The following is a 23,022-nucleotide window of genomic DNA, read 5'->3' on the forward strand; positions in this document are numbered from 1 at the left end:
TAGCGTCTGCTACAATGTCGTTGCCATGAATGAAATCTCGCGAGACTCGGGGTCAGACGCGTGAATGTACGTCACACGGCAATAATGGTGGACGAAGTCAGATTGGTACCCCTTACGCTCAGCTATCACGTTACATATTGGATATGTGTCTAGCCTTCGCCACGTTCAACTGAGAGCACCCATCACAAGACACAGGTTTGTAGCAGTTAATAGAAAGGTTTTAGTATTTACAGATGATATATGAAGCCAAGGTTGCCAGAACAGTCATGGATGACTCGAGGCTTGAGCCCACATCTTCTTTTCCGTCCACCACGTGCTCTGTTCACGCGACGGCAAGTGCGAGTTTCTTCGCGGAAAAAGGTCGTCAGTTTGTTTACAAACTGCTCTGATTGCATTGATTGCGTGGCTGATAAGGGGTAGCCGTTCTTTTCCCTTGTTCTCTTCTGCTGATGTTCGTAAATGAGTCGAGACACCCGATGTTTACATATTTGACAAATGCAAATGAAGTTCTAAGTGGATACGGTTACTTCTGTTCGGAGCGATACGATCAATCTGTGCCTCACTCTCACCCGTTGCTTGCCTTGTTTTTCGTGATAGAGTCTTCTTTTTATGCCTTTTAAAAGTGGTGGACATGTGTGGATAATCCCGCACGGTTGTACACCTCCATGAAACAAACTGAATTGGCCCGTCCACCTGCATGCCTGAGTAGTAGTAGTAGTGATATAGGGACTGGCAAGTCATCTGCCTAGACCTATCGGCCTTTTTTATGCCCCCATCGAATCTTCATCTTCACTTCTTTCATTTTATTTTATTTATTTATTTTCTTCTTTTGTTTGTTGTTGTTGGGCAGGGTACGCAAGTACACTTCTGCAAGAAACGTTGTTTTCATTCTTCATAATAATATTTTTTTCTTTTGAGATGGTGTTGGTGTCAAGGAGATATTTGAACATGTTAGTATTTTGTGCAAGTTTAACTTCTGTTTGTCGTGCATTCCATATTTGTGCAATTCAGTTTGCCAATGAATTTTTTCTAAGGGTGGTGTTGCAGTGTTCTAAACAAATTTTCATAACTGAGTTCCTTGACATTGTAAAGATATGTCTTGCATTTACATCGTTTATGTTATTTGATATCTTAAAAGTTTTATTCAATTCTCCTCTTAATCTTCTACCTTTTAGGGAGTGTAGATTTAAGTACGCAAGTCTTGTTGGTATCTTGTATTCTTGCATTCTTTTAATCATTTTGTTATCCTTCTTTTGACCCTTTCTGTTGCTATACATTGTCTCATAAGGTATGGGTGCCACACAATATTACCATATTCTACATGTGATATAACTTATGCTTTAGATAGATGGCTCAGGCTGGCTTTCTTTCCCACTCTGAGTGGTTGTCTATTACTACACAAATGGTATTACTATTAGACTTTCTGTGGCTGACTCCCCATCAGTGTTTATGTATTCTCATGTATGTATTTCCTGGGTTTTTTTATGCCTTCAAGCTTATGCACTACTGGTATTAGACTGTGGATGTCTGCCTCACAGACAGTGTTACATTCTGATGTGTGTGTGTTTATTTGTTCACTGCCAGAATGCTTACTTAATTTTTAATCATTTGGTTTTTGTAAAGTGACAAGCATATATTCCAAAGTCCAAAGCCAAGAGGACTGGATGAAAAGTATCTATACAACCAGTGCCAATATATTTCCCTAGAAAACAAAGAATTCTCTCTCTCTCTCTCTCTCTCTCTCTCTCTCTCTCTCTGACTCTGAGTGTCTCTTGTCTATCTCTCAGTCCCTCTGTCCAGCCCCCCTATCTCTCTTTTCAAACTGAACATATATTTTTTTCCTCTTATGAGCCTATCTTTTAGCTTTACAATTTATGCTGCTGAGTAGTTTCCACACTGACCAGAATGTGTCTGTATGCCCTGTTATTATGTAATGGATAAATGATGAAAGTTTGCGTGTGTGTGTGTGTGTGTGTGTGTGTGTGTGTGATATTTATGTTTTGTCTTCAAAATATTTTTGACTTGTTAATTTTTTTTTCAAATTGTGTAATTGTACAGTAATAGGTTTTATTTATCTTTTATTGGTACTGTTTACAGTGAAATTTTTCTTTGATGCGTAGTGTGTGAACATTTGTTTGTGTGCATTGCCTTCTATGTAAAAGAAAGTGTCAGAAAGCTATGCTTCTCCCAAATCTCCCATACCCAGTTTGCCTTTGTCTATCTTCCTGTTTCTTGATTCTATGCCTCTCACACAGTCACAGTCACAGGTTCTGGATGTATAACTACAACAAGTACAAGATAAGAAACCGATTAGACCTACAAAAGGCTGTATTTTTGTGGTATGCATGAATGTCTAGACTTATTACGCATTTGATTTTCTGTGTATTTATAAATGCAGGTATATATGTCAAATGGAGAAAAAGCATTTATTGCTGACATTAGTGGTTTGTCACCATTGAAGTTTCTATTGAACTGAATTATGCAGAAGTTTCCAAATGTTATGCAGTATACAAGAGGGTTATGAAGTGGTCTTTACAAATTGCTTTCCCTCCCTTCTCTCTCTCTCTCTGTGCCTCACACACACACACACACACACACGTGCGCACGCGCACACGCACACACATACACACAACAAATCTCGTCTCAAAACTCACCTTTTCCCTCAGCAATAAGTTCAATTGTGGCAGGTCCACTTCCTTTGCGTTAGCTGTGCTTGTCTATGTGTGTATACATATGTATGTGTACATAACTACATGCATGTATATGAATGTGTATTGTGTGTGCGTGTGCATGTGTTTATGTAAGTTTGTGCCTGCCTATGTGTGCCTATGTGTTAGGGTAGCTGTTAGATACTCATGTATGTTAAAATGTTTGTATGCAGTGTGTGTGTGTGTGTGTGTGTGTGTGTGTGTGTGTGTGTGTGTGTGTGTGTAACATAGATATAATGTTTTATGTTAACAAACGCGTTTTTGTAAAGCACCTAGAGCAGATTTCTGGATAGTGTGCTGTATAAGTATCCATTATTATTATTATTAACTTCATGCAGATAAATGTTTTACTTAGATTGCTGTGTACAGTAATATCAACCAGACCAATTTTTGAAAGCAGCCTCATCCTGTCTATTTCTTCCATCCTCCACCACAACTTAGAATCATTTGTTGTTGGGGTGGAGGGTGGGTGAGGGGGTGTATATCATTGTATGTGTGGAAGCTTGTCTGTGCAAGTGGTGCAGTTATTGTTTTATAAACAGATTATTGATTAACTTGTTGAAACACATTTTGCTGCTGAAAAGTAAAATAATAAAAAGGGTGACAGCTGGGGGAGTTGTATTGTGGGTATGTGTTCTCTTCACTGTGTATAATTCGTTTTGATATGTATACTTTTTGTATTCAAACCATGTGTGAAAGAAAACGCTTATTCAGTATTTACAATTTGCAGTGTATAAATTCATCCTCCCTCTTCCATCGCAGTCATGCGCATCCACATGCAAACACACACACACACACACACACACACACACACACTTTTCTCTCTCAGTGTCAGTGTCCTGTTAAATTCACAGACTTAAGTATATATATTCATATTGAAAACTGAAACTTATGTAACTTGCACAACACTTTCTTCTACACCCAATATTACCCTGACTTTCTAGAAGGGTATGCTTGGGGAAACTGTTCCTTAATCTTGTTGACCCACTTTAAACACTTTTGACCCTGTGGTCCTCAGGTCTGTAGGTAACTGCTGATACAGTGTAAGTCCTGATTTCATAAACAGATGAATGTGAAGGTTAGTCTAGGGGGCTGGGTGACCTTAGCATGATGGAAAATTTGAGTTTTGGGGGTGTGTATGGGAGATTTTTTTTTTAAATCATATTATTTTATAATTGTTTCTCACTGTTATGAATTTAATTTTGCCACATCATGTGGAGTTCCTGTTCTCTTAAACATTCACCAAAAATGAAATATTCTATGAAAGAATTACAGAGTATTAGCATCATGATGTACAATTGATAACACTAACAGGTAAAACTATTTATCAAATTTACCATCATAGCCTTTGTTTGAACAGTGGTAGGGAAAGGGAAATTGTAAGTGTGTTAGTGTCATCTGTTCATATATGTTACAATAGCAGACAGGAGAAAAGAATATCCTTGACATAGTAGGTGATGTGGAAAGGAAGAGAAACAAAGCAGACGGACACTGGATTGAAAATGTGGCAGATAATATAAATATATATAGTGCTTATTTTAGATAGTTACTAAACTAGACAGTTTGTTGCAAATTACATTTTGCATTTCAGAAGGGTGCTATTGGGTTTTACTAATAAATAAAACAAAAACAAACAAATGAAGAAGCTGATTTAGTGTTAAAGAACTACTGAAATGTATGTATAATGTACATAGATTTCAAGCATGGAACACTGAAACATAGGATCTGTAATGATCCAGTACTCATACTGTTGGATGTTAAAATGAATATTAAAAGTCTTGTTTTTTTGCGATGAGAGTAGAATGTATAGTATTATAGTAAACAACTGGAGCTATGCACTATATCAGTATATGTGTAAATTGTTCGATACATTAAATTAGAAATAGTTTGTCCAGACCAAATGTGACCACAGGTCCTTGAAAAGTTATCTAGATGATTTGCTTTCCAGATGTGACCCCAATCTGTTTCTGATTGTTTTGGCACTGGTCTGTGAAGAGCTGTGCTGCAGCAGTAAGTTAGTTACTGGTCAAAAGTTAATTAAAATTTTCACTAGGAATAGGATGCACTGGAATAAAGGAAAACAAAACAAAACAAAAAACCCCAAAGAACCGAAAGGGTTGTGTATATGATGACATATAATTTATGATATTGTAAAGGAAAATCTAACATTTTGAGTATTAGCAATGCTTTCTGATCACCAGTATATCATAATGGTATTTCTGATTGATTGATAGCAATACTTTCATGGCACCTAACCATACATGGTGTATTCAAGCATGGTCTTTTTTATTTTTATTTTTAATTCAACACAAACATTGCCACAGAATTCAAGCCAAAATATCTTGGTCATGAGTGTACATTGCAAGGTTATCAGATTAGCTTCACAGGTGAAGAACAAAAGAAGCCTTTTTGCATAAATGATACACTTGAGTCTTACACAAAATGTTGGCAATGGAAATAACATGCATAAAACAGCCCAAGTCATGCTGTAAAGTAGTGGCTATACAAGCATGTACCATGCTTGAACACACCCTGTGCCAGTAGTTAAAACTTGAGAGAAGCTCACACTAGTACTAGTTTGTTCGGTTAGGCTGTGGCTATGCATACCATGAAAACAAAAAATGAAATCATTATTTCAGCTCAGTAACATTAATTCATTGGCTGATTGGCTGGAAAGAACAGTCTGGATTAACGTTGTGTCTTGAAAATATCAGATCGTAACACAATTCAGTCAGAACAGGACAAGGCAAAAGAAGATACATTTGATTTTTCAGTGGATGTCTTACAATGTCTTTATTTTTAATTTTACTTAAAATGACATTTGTACATCCATTCATATGTTGCAAATGCCACATATGAATTTCACAGGAGTTTCATGATATATATGATTATAATCTATTGAAATTTTTTGTAAAAAGTGTTCTCTTCCCTTCACTTCAGTGGTATCATATTTACTAGTTGTCCATGTGATGCACGAGATGAAGAAGAATTGAGTGCTTCAGTCTATGTTCTGAACTCTATCTTGCACCTCACCTACACCTGGGGCATTGACCACCAACAGGAGCTCTCCAGCTATCCCGGTCCTACACCAGCTGTCCCAAGGTGCGGCCTGTCCTCTTCATATCTGCCCCCATGTCGCGACACCACATATTTCTCAGACATCCTCTTTTCCTTTTTCCTTGTAGGTTCCAGGCAAGGGCTTACCTTGTAGTGACAGATGTAGGCATGCAGAACATGTGGCCTCCAGTGTCTGGACAATCTCTTCTTCTGTAGGCTGCTGTCTTATTCACTTCCATAGTTCAGAATCAAAGCTCTCGAGTCTCTCTCTCTCTCTCTCTCTCTCTCTCTCTCTCTCTCTCTCTCTCATGCACACACACACACACACACACACACACACACACACACACACACACACACACACACACACACACAGTTGTACGTCCAAGTTTACAGAATACATGCCACCTTTCTTTCCATATTAGATCTAATCTGCTTGGAATTCACTTTAAAAAAATGCTTAGACACTTTGTGCACATTTATACTTTATAGACCCATACTAGTTTTTAGTTTCAGCATGTAAATCAACTAAGCATGCTTTGTTGATTTTTTTTTTTTTCAGATCATGGATTGGTCTTCTGTGGAGGATGCATCAGACACTGCTCAGCAAAACCCACCACCAACAGTTGAATTCCTGAACACGAGTGACGAAATTGGAAATGAAGAAGACTTTCAAAGATTCAATTTAATCGATGAAGTCTTTGGAGAATTGCCATTTGATGAGGGTCTGCCAGCAGAGGATATCGCACAGTTTCTGGAAGGTATTTCCTCAGCTCCTCCTGCTCCACAAGATGGGGAGTATTTTGGTGGCACCGAGGTCACTGAGCCGGCCTCACAACAGCACACTATTGAGGATGTGATTGAAGTTGTAATGGCTGATGCACAGGAGTCTGCCACTGTTGATGGTGTCTCAGATATTGCTGTCCTTCTGGCAACAACCTCGGAGTCTGGAACCATTGTATCAGTGGATGAAGGTGTCCGAGAGGCTGATCCAGTAGTTGTGGACCCAAAGGGTAGGTGTTTTTTTGTTGGTTTTTTTTGTGTTTTTTAAATGAAGAATTTTGCTGAACTGCAATAATCTATAGCATTCCTGATTGATTTTGTGTGTTTGTGCATGTATACTATACATTTACTTTATGGCAGGTCAGTGCTGACATTTGAATGTATCATGACTTTGTGTGTGTGTGTGTGTGTGTGTGTGTGTGTGTGTGTGTGTGTGTGCCAGGAAGAAAGAGAGAGCTTAATTCACTTATAAAGATTAAATGAAATGAAAGAGAAACTCAAATAAATTGAAAGGAACAGCTTAGGTTGAGATTTAAAAAAAAAAAAAAAAAAAAAAAAAAAGTGACTTTTTCTTTATGTTTTGCGACAAACCAGAGATGATGTATTTCATTCAGATGACAAAAATAATTTGGGTAGAAATTTTGCTGTGAGTTTGTTATTTTGTGTGTTTTAAGAGTTGTCATGTGGAACTTTAGCATGTGGAACTTAACTGATTTTGGAACAACAATGATTGTTTTACATTCTGGACCTTTGGAAGTGCTGTTCTAGACTTTGCTGCTTTTGTAGCAGAATTCCCTCTTTACTTTCTGTGGATTCGCTGGAACCTCATGGTCCATTTAACTCTGGGACTTTCATTTTCAAATTCTAAAGTTTTTCCAAAAAAATGAAGATTCTCAAATTCTGGCCCCACAATAGAAGAAAATCTCCTGTACATGGAATTGAAAGTATCAACTTAAAGTGTATTTCAGTGGTTTCTCACCACATTCTGCAGCCAGACGGTTAGTGTTTTGGGTTGGACAGGCTGTTAGTGAACTAAGTTCACAGCTGCATTAAAGTTGCCTGGCCACAAGGCAAGACTGGAAGCTGTCCAGATCAAGATGAGAAAGGCAAGCCTTGACAAGGACGCTGGCCTTGAACTCCAGTATATGACAGTCTGTTGCAACACCATAGTAGGCTGCCTTTGGCCTGGGTAGACAACTTAGATGCAGAGATTTGCGAACTCATTTCACTTACACTGCCGTAGTCACAGCATATTGATTCATCCCAAGGCTTTTGCTGTATTTTCTAGAATTATTTTCAGCAACTGTCATTTCTGCTTACGTTTCAAGATTTGCAGGGTAAATAGTAATGGGAATTATGTTCTTTGTGCTTTCTCATTTTAAAGTATTGATAAACCTTGACAGATGACCGGTTTTTTTTTCATGATGAATACCATGTTTTTTGTTGTTGTTTTTTGTGGCCTCAGTTGCATGCAGGTCATGGAGCACCTTTATTGTTGTTGGTTTTTCCTCTTTTTTTTTTCATTCTTTTTCTTTGTGCTCAAAACATGGCTTTCTTTATTGGCTGAAAAAACGAAACAAAAAGGACATACATTGGAAAATGAAATAAATAGATAAGTTAACAGGACATACCCATTCATACTTTTTTTTTTGTGTGTGTGTTTTTCTAATGATGGACATTAGTTGCATTCTTTAATGTTTGATGATGGCTTAGTTACACATGTCTGGGTTTTTTTGTGCGTTAGTGTTTGTTGCATGTGACTGTTGCGCCCAGTACTATCTAAGTCACACAGTGTGTGTCTTTGCACATGAGATGTAAATTTTGTTTGTTGTGTTTCCATGTGCTTTAGAATCAGTAAGATGAAGAAAAGTATATTGATAAATAAGAAGACAAAGAAGTGGGGAGGAGGAGTCGGAAGGAAGAGGAAAATAGAGAATACGCGAATAATCACTGCTGTTGTCTTTTACATGCAAATATTTTGTAATTGTATATAAGAGCAGAACGGCTGTGTTGCTGTTACCAGTAATCATGCTTATCACATGCTTATATACCATGTTTAGCTACAGTTTTATTTTCTTTTTTTTCTCTTTTATCCCAGGAATACATGCATTTGACATGGACAGCTTGCTGGAACAGTTTGAGCAGAGTAAGTAGTTTGCGTAACTAGAAATTGGATGGTTGTGGTGGTGATGGAGGCTGTAAATGTAATGGTGCTGCTGATATGTGTGTGCATGTGTACACATGTGTGTGTATGTAACTCTGTGTGTGTGTGTGTGTGTGTGTATGTGTGTGTTATATACTCACTTGTGTTTCTTAGTTTTGCAGTGATAAAGGTTATTCAATTTGATGCTAGAATGATTCAGTTCAGAATGAAGAGTAAATCTTGTCGCTGAAAATGTTGTCACTATGTAACATGAGAGGCATAACCTCACTTTAGTTTCATTTTTGTTTTTATAGTATACAGGAAACCGATGCCTGTTTACACCATATAACTTTATAAAGTATGTTGATAGTGAAATAAAATTTACTTCCCTCTTCCTTCTAAAAGCAGATGTCTGTTTTCGTTGTATGAAGTATATTAAATATGAATTAAAATGACCCCTCCCCCTTCCCAACTCCACATCCTCTTGCCCTCATTCACCTACTTAAGCCAATAATTGTGTTATTTTGCCTTCAAGGCATGAATTTTAAGGGTCCTGTGCGACAGGTTAGACAAATGTGGAAAACGACAAGAAAAAAAAGGAAATCAAGGAGTTGTACTTTTGGTACAAAATACTTCAACCCATTTTTCCTTGAACTGTTTATGGTGTACTTCATGCATGTTTACACCTCAGTGGCTGTTCTGACTTGGAAGGTTTGATTTGTGGTCTGGCAGTATCCCGTTCGAGTTCCCAGGATGATAGTGAGGTCCATGGACGTGTGGAAAGAGCAGTTCCCTTGACGTCTCAGAGTCTTCCGGTCTCCAGGATGGGCAGTGCCACAACCAGCCCAGGTAGGGCATGACAGAACAGTTTGAACTCTTTATCCTATGGTACCTTGCTGAATGAAAGTGAGATTGTGACCAGTGTGGTCTGTGGGTGATCTCTTTATCCTGTGGTACCTTGCTGAGCGAAGGTGAGATTGTGACCAATGTGGTCTGTGTGACTGTATATATGTCTGTTGAAATATGATGTTGTTAGCGTTTAAAAAGAAAAAAAGAAAAAAGAAATTGTGGTTATTTCTGTTGTTATCATTCTTTATGAGAGTGTGTGTCTGTATTTTCTCAGTATGATGTTTAGTCACATTGTGTAATTACAGATAAAATATATTCAAATGTGATGTTATTGGCATTATTTGTATGTTGTTATTACTACTGTTAAAGTATTATTATCATTATGTGTATGTGTGTGCTTATCATTATGCATTTGTTTTTATTTGTGCTCGCGCACATGTGTGTGCATGTAACAAACGTAGAACTGCTTAATGCGAGAGTTTTCTTTCTTTCTTTCAGCGGTGACACCCCCTGTGACCCCACCCCCTGGCTTGATCGACAAGATCCGTGCTCGTCGTGAGAGTCAACCACAGCGAAGGACGGCCATGATTCCATGCTCAGGCCCGGCGAAACGGGGTCGTTCAAGTACAACTGCTGCATCCTTGATGCACGCCAGAGGTGGCTCGTCGAGACTACGGAAAATACTGGGGAAGATGTCATCAACAGAAACTGTGATGCCGCTGATATCAGACACACCAAAGACTGCACCAGTCAAGGCTGAGCCTGTTCAGGAGGAGGACTCGCTGCCCTCACATCAGTCTGGTCAGGATCCACCAAGCCAGGTGCTTGAGAGTCCGTCTACTCACAAGGAATCGCTGCCCCAAAGAGCATCTACATCAGCGCTGTTTCCTTGCTTTTCACCTGAGAAAAGAGTGTTCAGAAAGGCAAATCGGAAACAGCCTAAAGCACCACAAACCAGTGCCAGAAACTCTGCCGTCTCAGGTAAAACCCAGGCTGTCAGCTTGCTGTCTGGATCTGGAAAGAATTGGGCAAAAAGTTTGCTGCCTGCCAAGATCATTCCACTTGTGTATAGTGCTGTAAATCAGTCCAAAACCAGTCCGTATGTGATCAGTCTCATTGACAGTCCCCAACAAATTGTAAATCAGTCCGAAACCAAGCGAGCTGTGATAAAAGTTATTGACAGTCAGTCGGCTTCCAGTGCAAATGTAAGTTCAGAAACTGTGAGTACAGCAGATTCATTTCCCGCAGATACTGTTGGCTCTACTGTGACAAATATTACTCAGGCCATTGTTAATCGTGATAAAAAATCTAACAGAGCAGTTGAAAACCAGACCCAAGTGCCTACCACACGAAGTGCTCAGCAGGCATCTGGTTCAGATGTAGCCACTTCCTCTTCCCAACTGTCTACCCATCCGTCTTCCAAGTCAGTTCAACAAAGTGAAAATGGTGGCACATGTGGAAAGAAAAAGAAAGATGGGGAACATCTGGTCTCAGTTATTGGCAATGACAAAGAGGGCAGGTTGCCTCCTCCTGGGTCTGAAGGTCGAGAGTCATTGCTGGATCATGACTACTTCCTGTCTTGTCCACACCGGGTCATGGTTGACGCTAAGGATTTATATACAAAACCCATCTGTGAAGGGACACTGAAACCATTGCTGGGAAGACAACCACCGCTGGAAAAGAGTTTGGATGTGACACTCGCATCTTCACCTGTGGAAAAAGACACTGGCTCTGTGCGCAAAGTTGCTGTGGAACCTGATGCCAGGGGGAGTAGTGATACTACTGTTGTCCAGTTGAAGAACAAAAACGTGATGTTGAAGAGGAGACCCCAGAATTGTGCTGCTCAACCTAAGCACTTCGCTACTCAGCCCAAGGACTTGACTGCTCAACATGAGCATGCTGATGTCCAACTCAAGGACTTAACAACTGCTGAGCCGCAGCTACCATCCAGTATTTCTGCTTCCAACCTAAAGAGCAATACTCATTGTTGGAAGAAGCAGTTACAGACTGGTGTTTCAGCCTCAGAAAGGCTCCCAGCCCAGACAATGATGGTTGACACCAGCAAGGTCAACAGTTGTGTGGCTGTTACAACTGGGGCTTCAGTGACCGGTGGCCAAAGCAGTGTAACCTCCCAAGTTGTCCCATCACCCAAGAGTTCCACAGCAGCTGCTGGCCCTGCCATCAGTGATACAGCAAACACAGTTAAAAGGCTTGCTAGGCATATTAAGTCAATGGTTGATTGGATTTCTGCTCATGGGGACAGACAGGCTGATTCTAACGTAGCTGATGTACAAAGGAATGATATGCCTGTGGCAGAAAAGAGTGTTGACAAATTAATTCATTTTCCACGTCAAGACATTCCACAGATTTCACCAACATGTCCTCGCAGCCGACCGTTCACTCACAAAAATGTGGAAGAAAACCTTCAACACAAAAACAATGGTCATGGACAGAGTCATCAAAGGAAACTGCCACAGAAACAGAATTTTGCTGGAACCACTGGAACGGCTCATCAGAACTGTGTTCCAAAAACTGGCAGAGAAAATAAAATGCCTTGTGATAATATAAGCAAACAGAAACTGAAATCAGAGGAGGTTGCCAGTAGGGAAGCAAAAGAATATCACTTGGGCGAAACTTTGAAGGACAGACATGGGACAACACACACACATTCCTTTGCAGGAGGACAGATTGATCCTGTTTCTCGCATCAGCAGATCAGAGGCACATGACACCATTGTTTCTGGAAAACCTGGAGCAGAGGCAGTTGAGCAAGAAAACTGTGATGTCGGAACAAAGCCAACTGTTTCCACAATAGGGACAATTAGAAGCAACATTGGTGAAAGAGATGCCACTTGTGTTACAAACCCAGCAGTCTCAGACCAAGACAGCCATCATAGTGTCGCATTGAATTTCCTTCCGGCTTCTGGTGCTGGTCCACTGGAGAGCAGAGGATTGTCTGAAAGAGGTTTTTCACCAGTTTGGCTGCAGTCATCACTTGTCGACAACAACGGCTCTGTTGCCAAAGAGAGTCCATCCCCAGTGTCTGATCCTGCATCCCCTGGAAATCCTGCACGCAGTGTCAGAAATGAATCTGATGCTGTTGTCCCTAACGGAGACCAGATCCTGTCATCCCCATCTCTGGATGGGAGTTATCCAGGAGAGGCACCAGGCTCGCCATTTGTTGGTGAGAGTCACTTTGAAGATTCAGTCATTGAACATGGGTGGAGAGAATCCACATGTTCGTGGGAGGACATGCAGGAGGCTGAGCTGTCTAGGCTACCTCCAGAGGTTCCGCTTAGAGCCACTGACAGACTAGGACGTGGTGAGGCTGGCACTTTCTGTAACGCTTCCCTGGACAGCGATCAGTCTCAGGGAAGTTTTACACATTCTAGGAGCTCAACTCCGCAAAGAAAGGACAGGAGTAGGAATCCTAGAAAAGGTCCTCCTCCGGAGGTAGAGAAGGGCTGTATCAGCAGGCTTCCTGGCTACATTGGTCCCTCCAACCCCTCCATTCAGAGGCAGAGTGGCCGAAAGGAGCTGAGGGCCGCCGACATTGAAAACATGCATGCCAATGACTTCCTTCCCCTGGAACCATCAGCTTCTGAACATGTCAGCGTGCCTGGTTTTAACAAGCTTCCGAGCTATGCTACCAACCCGATCAACAGCACACAATTTGACGAGGTCAGAGAGCTGGACTTACCCAGATTTGTGGATCGAGATGACATTCCATCAATAACATTGGCTTTGAATTCCAGTCCAGCACCTCCAAGGAGTTTCTTAGCACGGCTAACACCTTCAAAGTCACAAGAAGGTTTGAGAACAGGAGAAAGAAAGAGGAAGGCTGATGAGCCAATTGCATTATCAAGATCAAGTTCAGGGTCATCGAGGGGCTACCAGAACACAGATTCATCCTCATTTTCCTCACGCAGATCAAGGTAAGTGAATGAATTTTGTGATCGTTTTTAAAAAGCTTTGATTATACTCACTGTATCCAAATTTTCAGCAGTAATCTATCTTCCGGGATTCTACTGTGAAGTGGTTTAAATCACTTATATCAGTATTATCTGACAATCACCAAGCCAAAGACATCATGTTTGGGATTTGAGTTAATTACTAGATTCAGAAATCTGGAAGAAGGTGGGTTACTCCACAAAATTTTATCATAGACTAGGACTTTAGTCAGTTTAGAGAGTATAATTTACTTTAAAAAGAAAAGCCCTCTGTTACTGTTCCACAATGACATTTTTGACAAAATTGTGTGTGTGTGTGTGTGTTAAATATATCTTAATGAACTTGTCAGTAGTCTGTTTAATTCATTTCTCATTTCAGTCACACTACGTCTGAATCAGTGTAGTTGATGACACTATTGACAGAATTGATATAGTGGCATGATTTGTGTGTGTGTTTGTGTGTGTGTGTGTGTGTGTGTTCCTGATAAAAATGATAACAATTGTTTCACAATGAATTGCCTGTGGTGTTTGTGTGCATGTGTCTGTGTGTCTGTGTGTCCTGTTTAAGATCTTTATGATTTTGTTAACAACTGTCAGTGTTTTTGTTGTTTTTAATTCATTACTCCTGGTGTATGTTCATTGCCTGTGTGTGTGTGTGTGTGTGTGTGTGTGTGTGTGTAATCATTATAAATTAACTGTTATTATGAAAACATTTGTTAATTAATTACCACTGGGCTGTTTATTTGACATTATGACCTGCCTGTTGTGATAATGAAACAGGTGAATGAACTGGATGATGGATCTGTAGCCGATAGAACTTTGTCCCACCTCCCCCCCCCCACCCCACCACCCCCACCCTTAAAAAAAAGAAATAAAGAATTAGGTTCTCTTTGTGGAATGTCAAGCACTATGAAGTAGGTCCCACTCCACCACCCTCAGTTTTCAGTTTCTTGAGACTTAAAAGCTGCTTCACAGTTTGTACTTGTAAGTTGTATTTATGATTTGTGATGTTTCTGATTTTGACATAACTGAGTCATCACTCAGATTTTTCTACTGTAAGTTAGGATTTTTCGGTCTTTCCTTCTCTTTTTTTTTTTTCCTGGTCATGGTTATCTCCAGGTTAGCATTTGTTTATTTTGTTTGTTTGTTATTTTTTCTCAGAAAAGTATTATGTATGTTTCAGTAACTACCCTGAGGAGTCATCAGATGATGATGATAGACCTATACATGGGAAGAGGCGGAAAAGAGCTACGACTGATGAGGAGCAGACCCAAAAGATGGTGAGAGAGTTATTAAGATAAAAATGTTTGTGCTATGTCCTTTCCTCAGAAAAAATATGTTTTTCTTCTCACTAGACTGGATTTGTGAATAATGTAGCTTGAATTATCCATTTCCATCACCTTGTGGCATATATAGAAGGCTTTTTACTGGTATTATTCTGATTTCAATCATCCTTTTGAGCACCTTTGAGCACCTTATTTTCTCCTTTTTTTGTTGTTGTTGTTTGTTTATTTTTTGTTGTTGTTCTTTTTGTTTTCAAATTGCTTACACTGGTTATCCCTGACATGAATTTTGAATTTTGATTGATGTTCTGTTGCTGGATTACATAGACACATGTGAATTTTATGATGTGAAGATAAGCATTTCTTTAAAATGATGTGAAAATGAACATCTCTTTATGTATAGTACAAATCCGCATTGAATTTTTTCAATTGTGTTTACATAAAGTTGCAGCCTAGTTGATGAATAAACGCTAAAACAGTGTCACTATTTTACTCCTGTGATTTTAACCTACCCATCTCAGTATCTGATAACTGACAAAACTTTTAGTAGTTAATCACTGATGGTTATATACTTGTGTTTGCAGAAGGAACGCAGGGTTGTGTACGTTGGTGGTATCCCAAGAGGATACACCGAAAGCGAGCTGAAAAAGCGTTTTAGAAACTATGGCAGAATTGACCACGTTCGCCTGTTTTTCAGGGAGGAACAGTGAGTTTGTTGTTTTTTATTTTACTGCAGTTTGTACTATAATTTTTGTTTAATTTTTCGTATATTTAACACCAAACATGGAGTATAATACAAACTCCTCCTTTTAATTTTTCATATGTAATTTAATGGTACATATTGCAAATGTCCACCATTTTGTTTAGCAGACATGTTTGTGATGTGCCAAATTCCAAATCAAATAAAATAGAAAAAACAAACAAAAAAACAGAAAACAACAGCAACAACTGCATGCTGAAATGATATTAAGCAGAAGTAATTCAGCAGGAAAAAAAGAGATGGATTTGATTGATTTGTGATATGTTGCATATTTACAGCGTCTATTGGTACTGAGTGTGTATGTGTACTGTTTGTACCGGCGGTATATTTGGTGATTTCTTTTTCTGTGAATAACAGGTTGCAAGGGTATGCTTTTTTTTTTTTTTTTAGTTTGGTTTGTGATGAAGAGAATCGGAATCAGAATAAATTTTAATGAGTGAGTTCTTATATTTTACAGAGTGAGTTGTAATATTTTATGCAAGAACATGAAAATGTTTGTTCGGTTTGCAGAGACAACTTTGGCTTTGTGACGTTCCACACTGAAGCAGCTGCCAGCACCGCCATTGAACGTGAGTTGCCTTTTCTTCTGCTAGGTACCATTACATTCTGAATGCAGATCATGGTAGCTAATCTATCTGTCCTCTTAGAAAATTTACTGACTTTCCCCTTGCTCTTTGGATGCCTGGCAGCACATTCCGTAGCTTATTACATCCACTCTGATTCCCACTACCACCTAGTTGCAGTGTACACTAGCTGCTCAGATTACGAGTCAAAGGTTAATGGTTCCATAGCCATTTACAGCCACTGGGGCTGTGAATTGATATCCACTGTGTCTAGGGTTTGGCACAGGTAGGCGGGGCCTAGTTCTCTCCTTCTGCCATTTTAGCCTTCCACAACCGAAGTCTGGTATCCATCCACACCTGGGTTAGTAAGGAAAATCAGAGTAAAGTTGGTTTTCAAAGCCTGGAACCCTGATCACTGATGAACACTGGATCAGAAGTCAGAAGCCTAACAGATTTTGCCAAGGCAGCTCCATTCTAAGACTGAGAGTCATGGCTTTCTGTATCCAACACTAAAAAAAAAAAAAAAAAAAAAATTAGCATTATTTTACTATATTATGTATTGTTTGTTTATTTTGTTTTATTTCATTATTTCATTACTTACTGTTTATGAATGTTATTTGATACAATTGATAATATGGTTCATCAGCCGTCATGTTAAAATTGAAGTGCAACGTTGTGAGCACAGTATAGGCTTCAAGCTTGTTGATGCTCTTGTCATTGATTGCAATGTAATCATGTGTATTGTTGAACACTTAAAGATTATTCAAACCACAAATGAAAATAAACTGTGATCTTCCTTGACTTTTGCAGTAAAACTTGGCAAAACAGGGCAAAAGTCTGTACCAACTTCGTGTAAACTGTTTTGAGACTTCATTTCCTGAACAGTTGTGTTGGTTAACAGGAATGGATCCCTACAGTCCTGATATTGATAAAGAATTATAAACAGTGATAATGTTATTGTGAAGAGATTCTTTGTTGCTTAGAGTGAATAAGAAGACTTCAATATCAAGTGAATTTTCCAAAGAAGTAAAAAGAAAAGTCAAAGTTAGGATTGGGTTTTTAAATCAAAGGGAGTGATGATTGATCAACTGAAATCTATTTGGAACAAGGTTAGCAAATTGTGTAGCTTTAGAATTGTTTAGAATGTTTCAGTCATGCTTTTTCACCTTCTTTTTCTTTTCAGAGGGATCCAAAGACCCAGAGATGGAATTCAAATTGAGTTATGGAGGAAGGCGGGAATTTTGTCGTAGTGAGTATGCTGATCTGGGTAAGTGAACAAGATCTTGTAACAGTCAGTTAATTTGTGTATGAAAGAGTATGTGTGTGTGTGTGTGCGTGTGGGTGTGCATGTGCACACTCACACACACACAAAACACACACAGAGATGCCATTCAATATGAATAATATACTGTTTGCAATGCAGATTTAATTACATTATCAATGACAGAAACTGGACAGGAACATATTTTTACCAAAATTGGTATTTTCAAGCAAAGACAGCACCAAGACAATTTTCTAGTATGTACAAATGTACACAGCATGTACATATATAACTGGACTTTGGTAGGGGACATTTATAACATTCTCTAGATCTACTCCATTGCAGGAAAAATGATTTTAGAACAGCTTGTCAGATTTAGAGAAGATGTCTGCTCACCAAAGCATGGAATATCATTCATTTATATCTTTCCGTTTTTACCTTTCTGAAGCACAGTGGGAAAATCGATGCAAGCACAGTGAGAAACCAGTGTGTGCTTCTATATCCTTGGAAATAAGTTAAAATGAGCAGCGGAATCAGAAACATCAAGAGGAAAATGATTTTGAACAGATTGTTGTACTGCAGTTGTTTTTAATGATTTCCTCAGAAAGTCTGTGCATTGCATCCTGTCGAATAAGTGTTTTGTTTTCTGTTGTTTTGTGTTTTCTTCCACCACCTCACCCCCACCCCATATTAAAATTTTATTTTAGTACTTTCTGTCAAGGTTGACATCAGTATGTGTTCTTGTTATTCAACAGATGGAAACTTGTCCATTCAAGAGGAATACAACCCACATCAGCGCAAACCGGTGGAGGATTATGGCGAATTGCTTCGCAGGTTCAAAAAGAATGCATAATAAGAAAACAGCCTTGTTTATTTTGAGAAGTTGTTTAGAGGGGGTGGAAAACTAACAACCAAACTAAAACAACAAAAGGAGAAAAAAAAAAGAATGTATTACGTGCGTCTGTGTGAGCAGAGATGTTTTTTCATTTTGCAACTTTCCATTGTTTGTCAGTATTGATTTATATTATGAAAAAAAAAAAAAAGGAATTAAAAAGTGAGCCAATCAGTCATTAACAAAAACTCTTTATAAACCCCTAAACTCTGATGAAGAAGGTATTGAGAAGCATTTGAAAAAAAAAAGAAAAAAAGACCTAACATGTAAATCCTCTGTGGAATGCTGTTACTGGCTTGGGGGTAGAGCCATTGAAACAGTAGGATGATGGGACAGCAGAAATTAAAGGTGGAAAGAAAAGGACTTGAATTCATTTGATTATACTTTCCCAGAGGAAAAGGAGAAAGAGATGAGAAAAGAGCATTTGAATTCATCAGATTGTACTTGTCCAGTGAAAAAGAAGAAAAAGTTGGAAAAAGATCATTTGAATTGTTTTAACTTGGCCAATGAAAAAGAATGAAAAGGGGGGGGGGGGGGGGGGGGGGGACACAAAAAACCAGGATGGGAAAAGAGGATCTGATTTCAATAGATTTTACTTGTCCAGTAAACAGGACTGGAATTTATTAGATAATAGTTTTCAGCTGAAAAAGAAGATGGGAGTTAATTAGATTTAACTTGTCTAGTGATAAAGGAAGAAAAACAAGGGTAGGAAAAGAGGATTTTGATTCATTAGATTTTACTTGTCCACTGATCAAGAGCATTTGAATTCATTAGATTATATTTATCTAGTCAAAAAGGGGATAACACATATGTAGAAAAAGAGATAATTCTTGTTCTGTGGAAAAGAGAAAAAACAAAAGATAGGATTTTGATTCATCAGATTTTACTTGTCCTCTAAGCAAGAAGTCTTAAATTCATTAGATTATACTTGACTAGTCAAAATGAAGAAGAAAAAGTAGAAAAAGATGATTTTTATTTGTTAGATCATACTTGTTAAGTGAAAAGGCGAAAAAACAAAAGGTGGAAAAAGAGGATTTTAATTCATTAAATTATACTTGTCCTGTGAAAAAAAAGGCTTGAATTCATTAGATTGTACTTGTCTAATCAAAAAGGATAAAATAAAAAGCAGTCATAGGAAAAGAGGATTTAGATTTATTAGATCATACTTGTTCAGTGAAAAAGGGGAAAGAAAAAGTGGAAAAAGAGGATTTTGATTCATTTGATTATATATGTTCAGTGGAAATGAAAAAAAAAGAAAAATGGAAAAAGAGGATTTTAATTCATTAGATTATTCTTGTACTGTGAAAAGAGGAATTGACTTCATAAGATTATAACAGTCAAAAAGGAAGGAAAAAAAACCCAAACAAATGAAGAGGATTTGAATTTACAAGATCATACTTGTTCAGTGAAAAAGAAAGAAAAAACAAAAGGTAAAAAAAGTGGATTTTAATTCATTAGATTATTCTTGTCCTGTGAAAAAGAGGAATTGAATTCATTAGATCATACTGGTCAAGTGAAAAAGGAGGAAAAAGAAAGGTGGAAAAAAGAATTTGAAATGAATAGATTTTACCTGTCCAGTGAATAAGAAAAGTTTGATTGTCCGCTTCATCAGTTTTTATGTGGAGTATTCAGCTTTTTCTGATATGTCCAGTTTTGATGAAGACAGAAAAACTGTGAAATGTTGTTAGTTATAGATATCAAATTTGCCTGGATTAAGACGGTGAAATGCTGATTGATGTTGGTTGCTGTAGGTGGAAAACATCTACATTCCAGAAGACATTTGGTTTGACAAAGGCCAGTAACTGACATTATTGTGAACAAAAACAATATTTAGGTTGATTGAGGGAGTCATCGCTTCTTTATATATATATATTTTTTTTTTATTTGTCAGGATGGGTGATTGTTTTGTTTGTTTATTCATTTGCTTTGCTTGGGATTTTTTATTTTGTTTTTGCATTTTTGCATGGGATGCTTAGATGCATTCATGACTAAATCAGATTCTGGTGATTTTGTATAAAATGATCCTGCATGCAATTGAGGTGGGAAAGAAACATTGAGAGGCCAGGGAAAAGAGCTACATACTACAGTCAGAGGGGAGGGAGACAACAAGGTTCACAACTGCTGAACTGGTTTGGAATTCGGATGTGTTCGTTTTCAAGTTGCTAATGTAATGGTTCACAGTCCACTTCAACATTTGTGTGACTGTTTGGTGCTGTTCTTTCTCCAGATTTCCATGTGTGTGTGTGTGTGTGTGTGTGTGTGTGTGTGTGAGTGAGTACACGTGTGTGTGTGTGTGTGTGTGTGTGTGATAGAGAGAGAGAGAGAGAGAGAGAGAGACTGACTTCTAGTTCTTGAAGCAGTACAGGTTTTATTGCTATGCGTAGGATAATACTTGGTGTGGGAAGCTTTTCCTCAAATGTGCAATGTTGTACACCAAGTGAATATGTGTATGTGTAATCAGCCTTTTTTAATTTTTTGATATGTGTGAATTTTATTTCATTTTGCCCCTTCCACCGCAAAGATATGAAGATTGTGTATTTTATGTTACATTTGTTTTTTTCTCTTCTTTTTCTTTTTTAATGATCTTTTTGAGTTCTTTTCTTATCCTGTTTGGGGGATTGTCACTTCCTTACTTTGCTATCACATTTCGGATACTGGCTATTATTGCTGAAAAGAGCATTTCAGTTTTTAAAAAAACCTTTTGGGTCTAATTTTGGTGTGTTGGTTGGTGTGTACCATTTGTATTTGAACTCCTTGTGTATTTCTGCTTAAAAGAGATGTTCAAAGTCTGTTTTTGATATGTATTTGGTTTCGTCCTCTGTATGTACTTCAATGTTTTTTGCAAACTGGATTGTCTGGACATTTTGTAACGACTTACTCAGGTACAGTCACTTGTTTTTTGATTGTTGATGGACACAATGCGATTGGGGATACTTTAGTTGCAAAAGATGTGTGGATTTGAAGTAATACTAAGAAATGATCCATTCTCAAAAGGTAACCAAAGTGACAGTTATTTTATCTGCACCCATCTCAGAAGCAGTAAAATGTGTAAACTCTTCTCACAGACCTGTTTGTATTCATACATCGAGCATTGAGTAATTTAGATATGCATTTAGTAAAACTGTTGATTGATTGTTTTGGAAAGAATCATGTTTTAGTGAGAAAGTGGAAAATGTGGAACATTCAGCTTGGAAAATGTTCATGCTGCATGTCACGGTGCAGGGAAATAATCTGTGTTGTATTGTAATCAGCATTTCTTCTTCTTCTTCTTCCATTCAATGGGCCAGATCTTGGAGTCTGTCCTCACTCAGCTAGTTTAACTGGTGTCAGCCCATCCGAGGTCTCTCTCCACCGTTTTCTGCCAGACTGTTTTGGGCCATCCCCTCTTTCTCTTACTGCAGATGTTCCCTTCACAGCTTGGCATGCAGTTGTTTTTGAAGGGAGCCTCACAACATGTCCCAGCCAGTGGTGACACCATTTACAGACTATTAAAACTCAAAGGCAAGGAGAAGTCAGCTCCAGTTAAAAGCCTTCAAATTTTGTACTCAGACACAGATGATCAGCAGGAGTTGGCCGGGGAGCTGATGGATGATGTCATCGAGACCAGTTAGGAATGAAGATGTAGCGAGATGTTCCAAATAAAGTACTGTTTAAACCAAGGTAGGGAACCCAAGCTGCTGAAACGTATATTGGAAGGAAGCACAGAGTACAGCCTTGTCACATGGTCCCAAACCTAAAATGGACCTCCATAAAAGTCTGGTGTTGGCAGATTATTGGGGGACTGTCATTGGAGGAACATGGTGATGGTCTTCTCTCTCAGCCAGACTCTGCAGCTAAGTGATTATTGTCGTCAGTAGGGGGCTTGGTAGGTGGTGTCCTGTGCATGTTAAATCGTAACATGACCAAAGTGATTCAGCAGCAGTGCAGGGTCTCCTCTTGTGTAGCCTCATGGCAACCTAACATTTATAATTCCCTGTGGACTGCCAGCATTGGGACTGCGACAGAGGAACTCATGAGTGGCTGTGCATGAGGGAATTAGAATGAGTGGCATGAGATTTTTGCTACTAAAATGGTGCAGATGATAGGGCAGCAAGGAAAAATAGAAATATTTCTGAAGGGTACTCCATGATGGTCTGATTGGGGGGGAGGGGGGGCGGGAGTTGTCCTAATAATTAGTATCTTCACGTGAAACTGTTGTTATCAGAGATGGCAAGGAAATAATGTTTTTTTTTCTGTTTGTGAGATTAGTGAAAATCTGTGTTTCTATTTCTTCTACTTGTCATTAGTCATTTAACAGAACATTCTACCGGCACATCTATCTGCTTTATGATTGGGTTTGTTTTTTGTTTTTTTTTTGGCTTTGTTTTTGATTTTAAAAAAAGAAAAGAAAAAAAAAAGAGATTTATTTGTGTAAAATTTACTAAGTCTCATGTTCTGTTCAGGTGTGAGTGATCGTTAACCTGATTTTTTCCTGCACAGACAGTCCAATTGGGGTATTTCATCTTTTCAAATGATTTTGTCTGTCATAGGTACCTCTATGTTATTGACATTTTTTGGGGGGAAATGGGAACTTTATTTCCTAAAACACTATTTTAGCTGAATCATAGTTTTGTTAATCACATCCAATCATGTCAATATTTCAAAAACTGTATTCCTGTTACAGAAAAAAAAGAAAGAAAAAGAAATCCTTAAATATCTTAGATAATAAAAAACAGTTTATGTGAAGTGCATTTTGTTAAGTCATACCTTTTGAGAATGGATCAAGATCTGGAAT

At 38.4% G+C, this 23,022-nt stretch overlaps 1 protein-coding gene across 2 annotated transcripts; it reads left to right on the forward strand.

The window, feature by feature from the left end:
- Window positions 1-49: 49 nt before the first annotated feature.
- On the forward strand, window positions 50-18,780 carry LOC143300985 (uncharacterized). Of its 2 annotated transcripts, none has more exons than XM_076614959.1 (10): window positions 50-195; window positions 6,328-6,778; window positions 8,647-8,694; window positions 9,424-9,540; window positions 10,039-13,474; window positions 14,673-14,769; window positions 15,357-15,478; window positions 16,043-16,101; window positions 17,279-17,362; window positions 18,112-18,780. In XM_076614959.1, the coding sequence occupies exons 2-10, from the start codon at window positions 6,331-6,333 to the stop codon at window positions 18,207-18,209; spliced, it is 4,509 nt and encodes a 1,502-aa protein (XP_076471074.1). In that variant the 5' UTR covers window positions 50-195; window positions 6,328-6,330; the 3' UTR covers window positions 18,210-18,780. The 2 variants fall into 2 exon arrangements, with proteins under 2 accessions (XP_076471074.1, XP_076471082.1); XM_076614967.1 differs by lacking the exon at window positions 50-195 and adding an exon at window positions 5,662-5,810.
- Window positions 18,781-23,022: the final 4,242 nt, after the last annotated feature.

Source organism: Babylonia areolata, chromosome 2 (assembly GCF_041734735.1).
Source record: "Babylonia areolata isolate BAREFJ2019XMU chromosome 2, ASM4173473v1, whole genome shotgun sequence".
Lineage (NCBI taxonomy): Eukaryota > Metazoa > Mollusca > Gastropoda > Neogastropoda > Buccinidae > Babylonia > Babylonia areolata.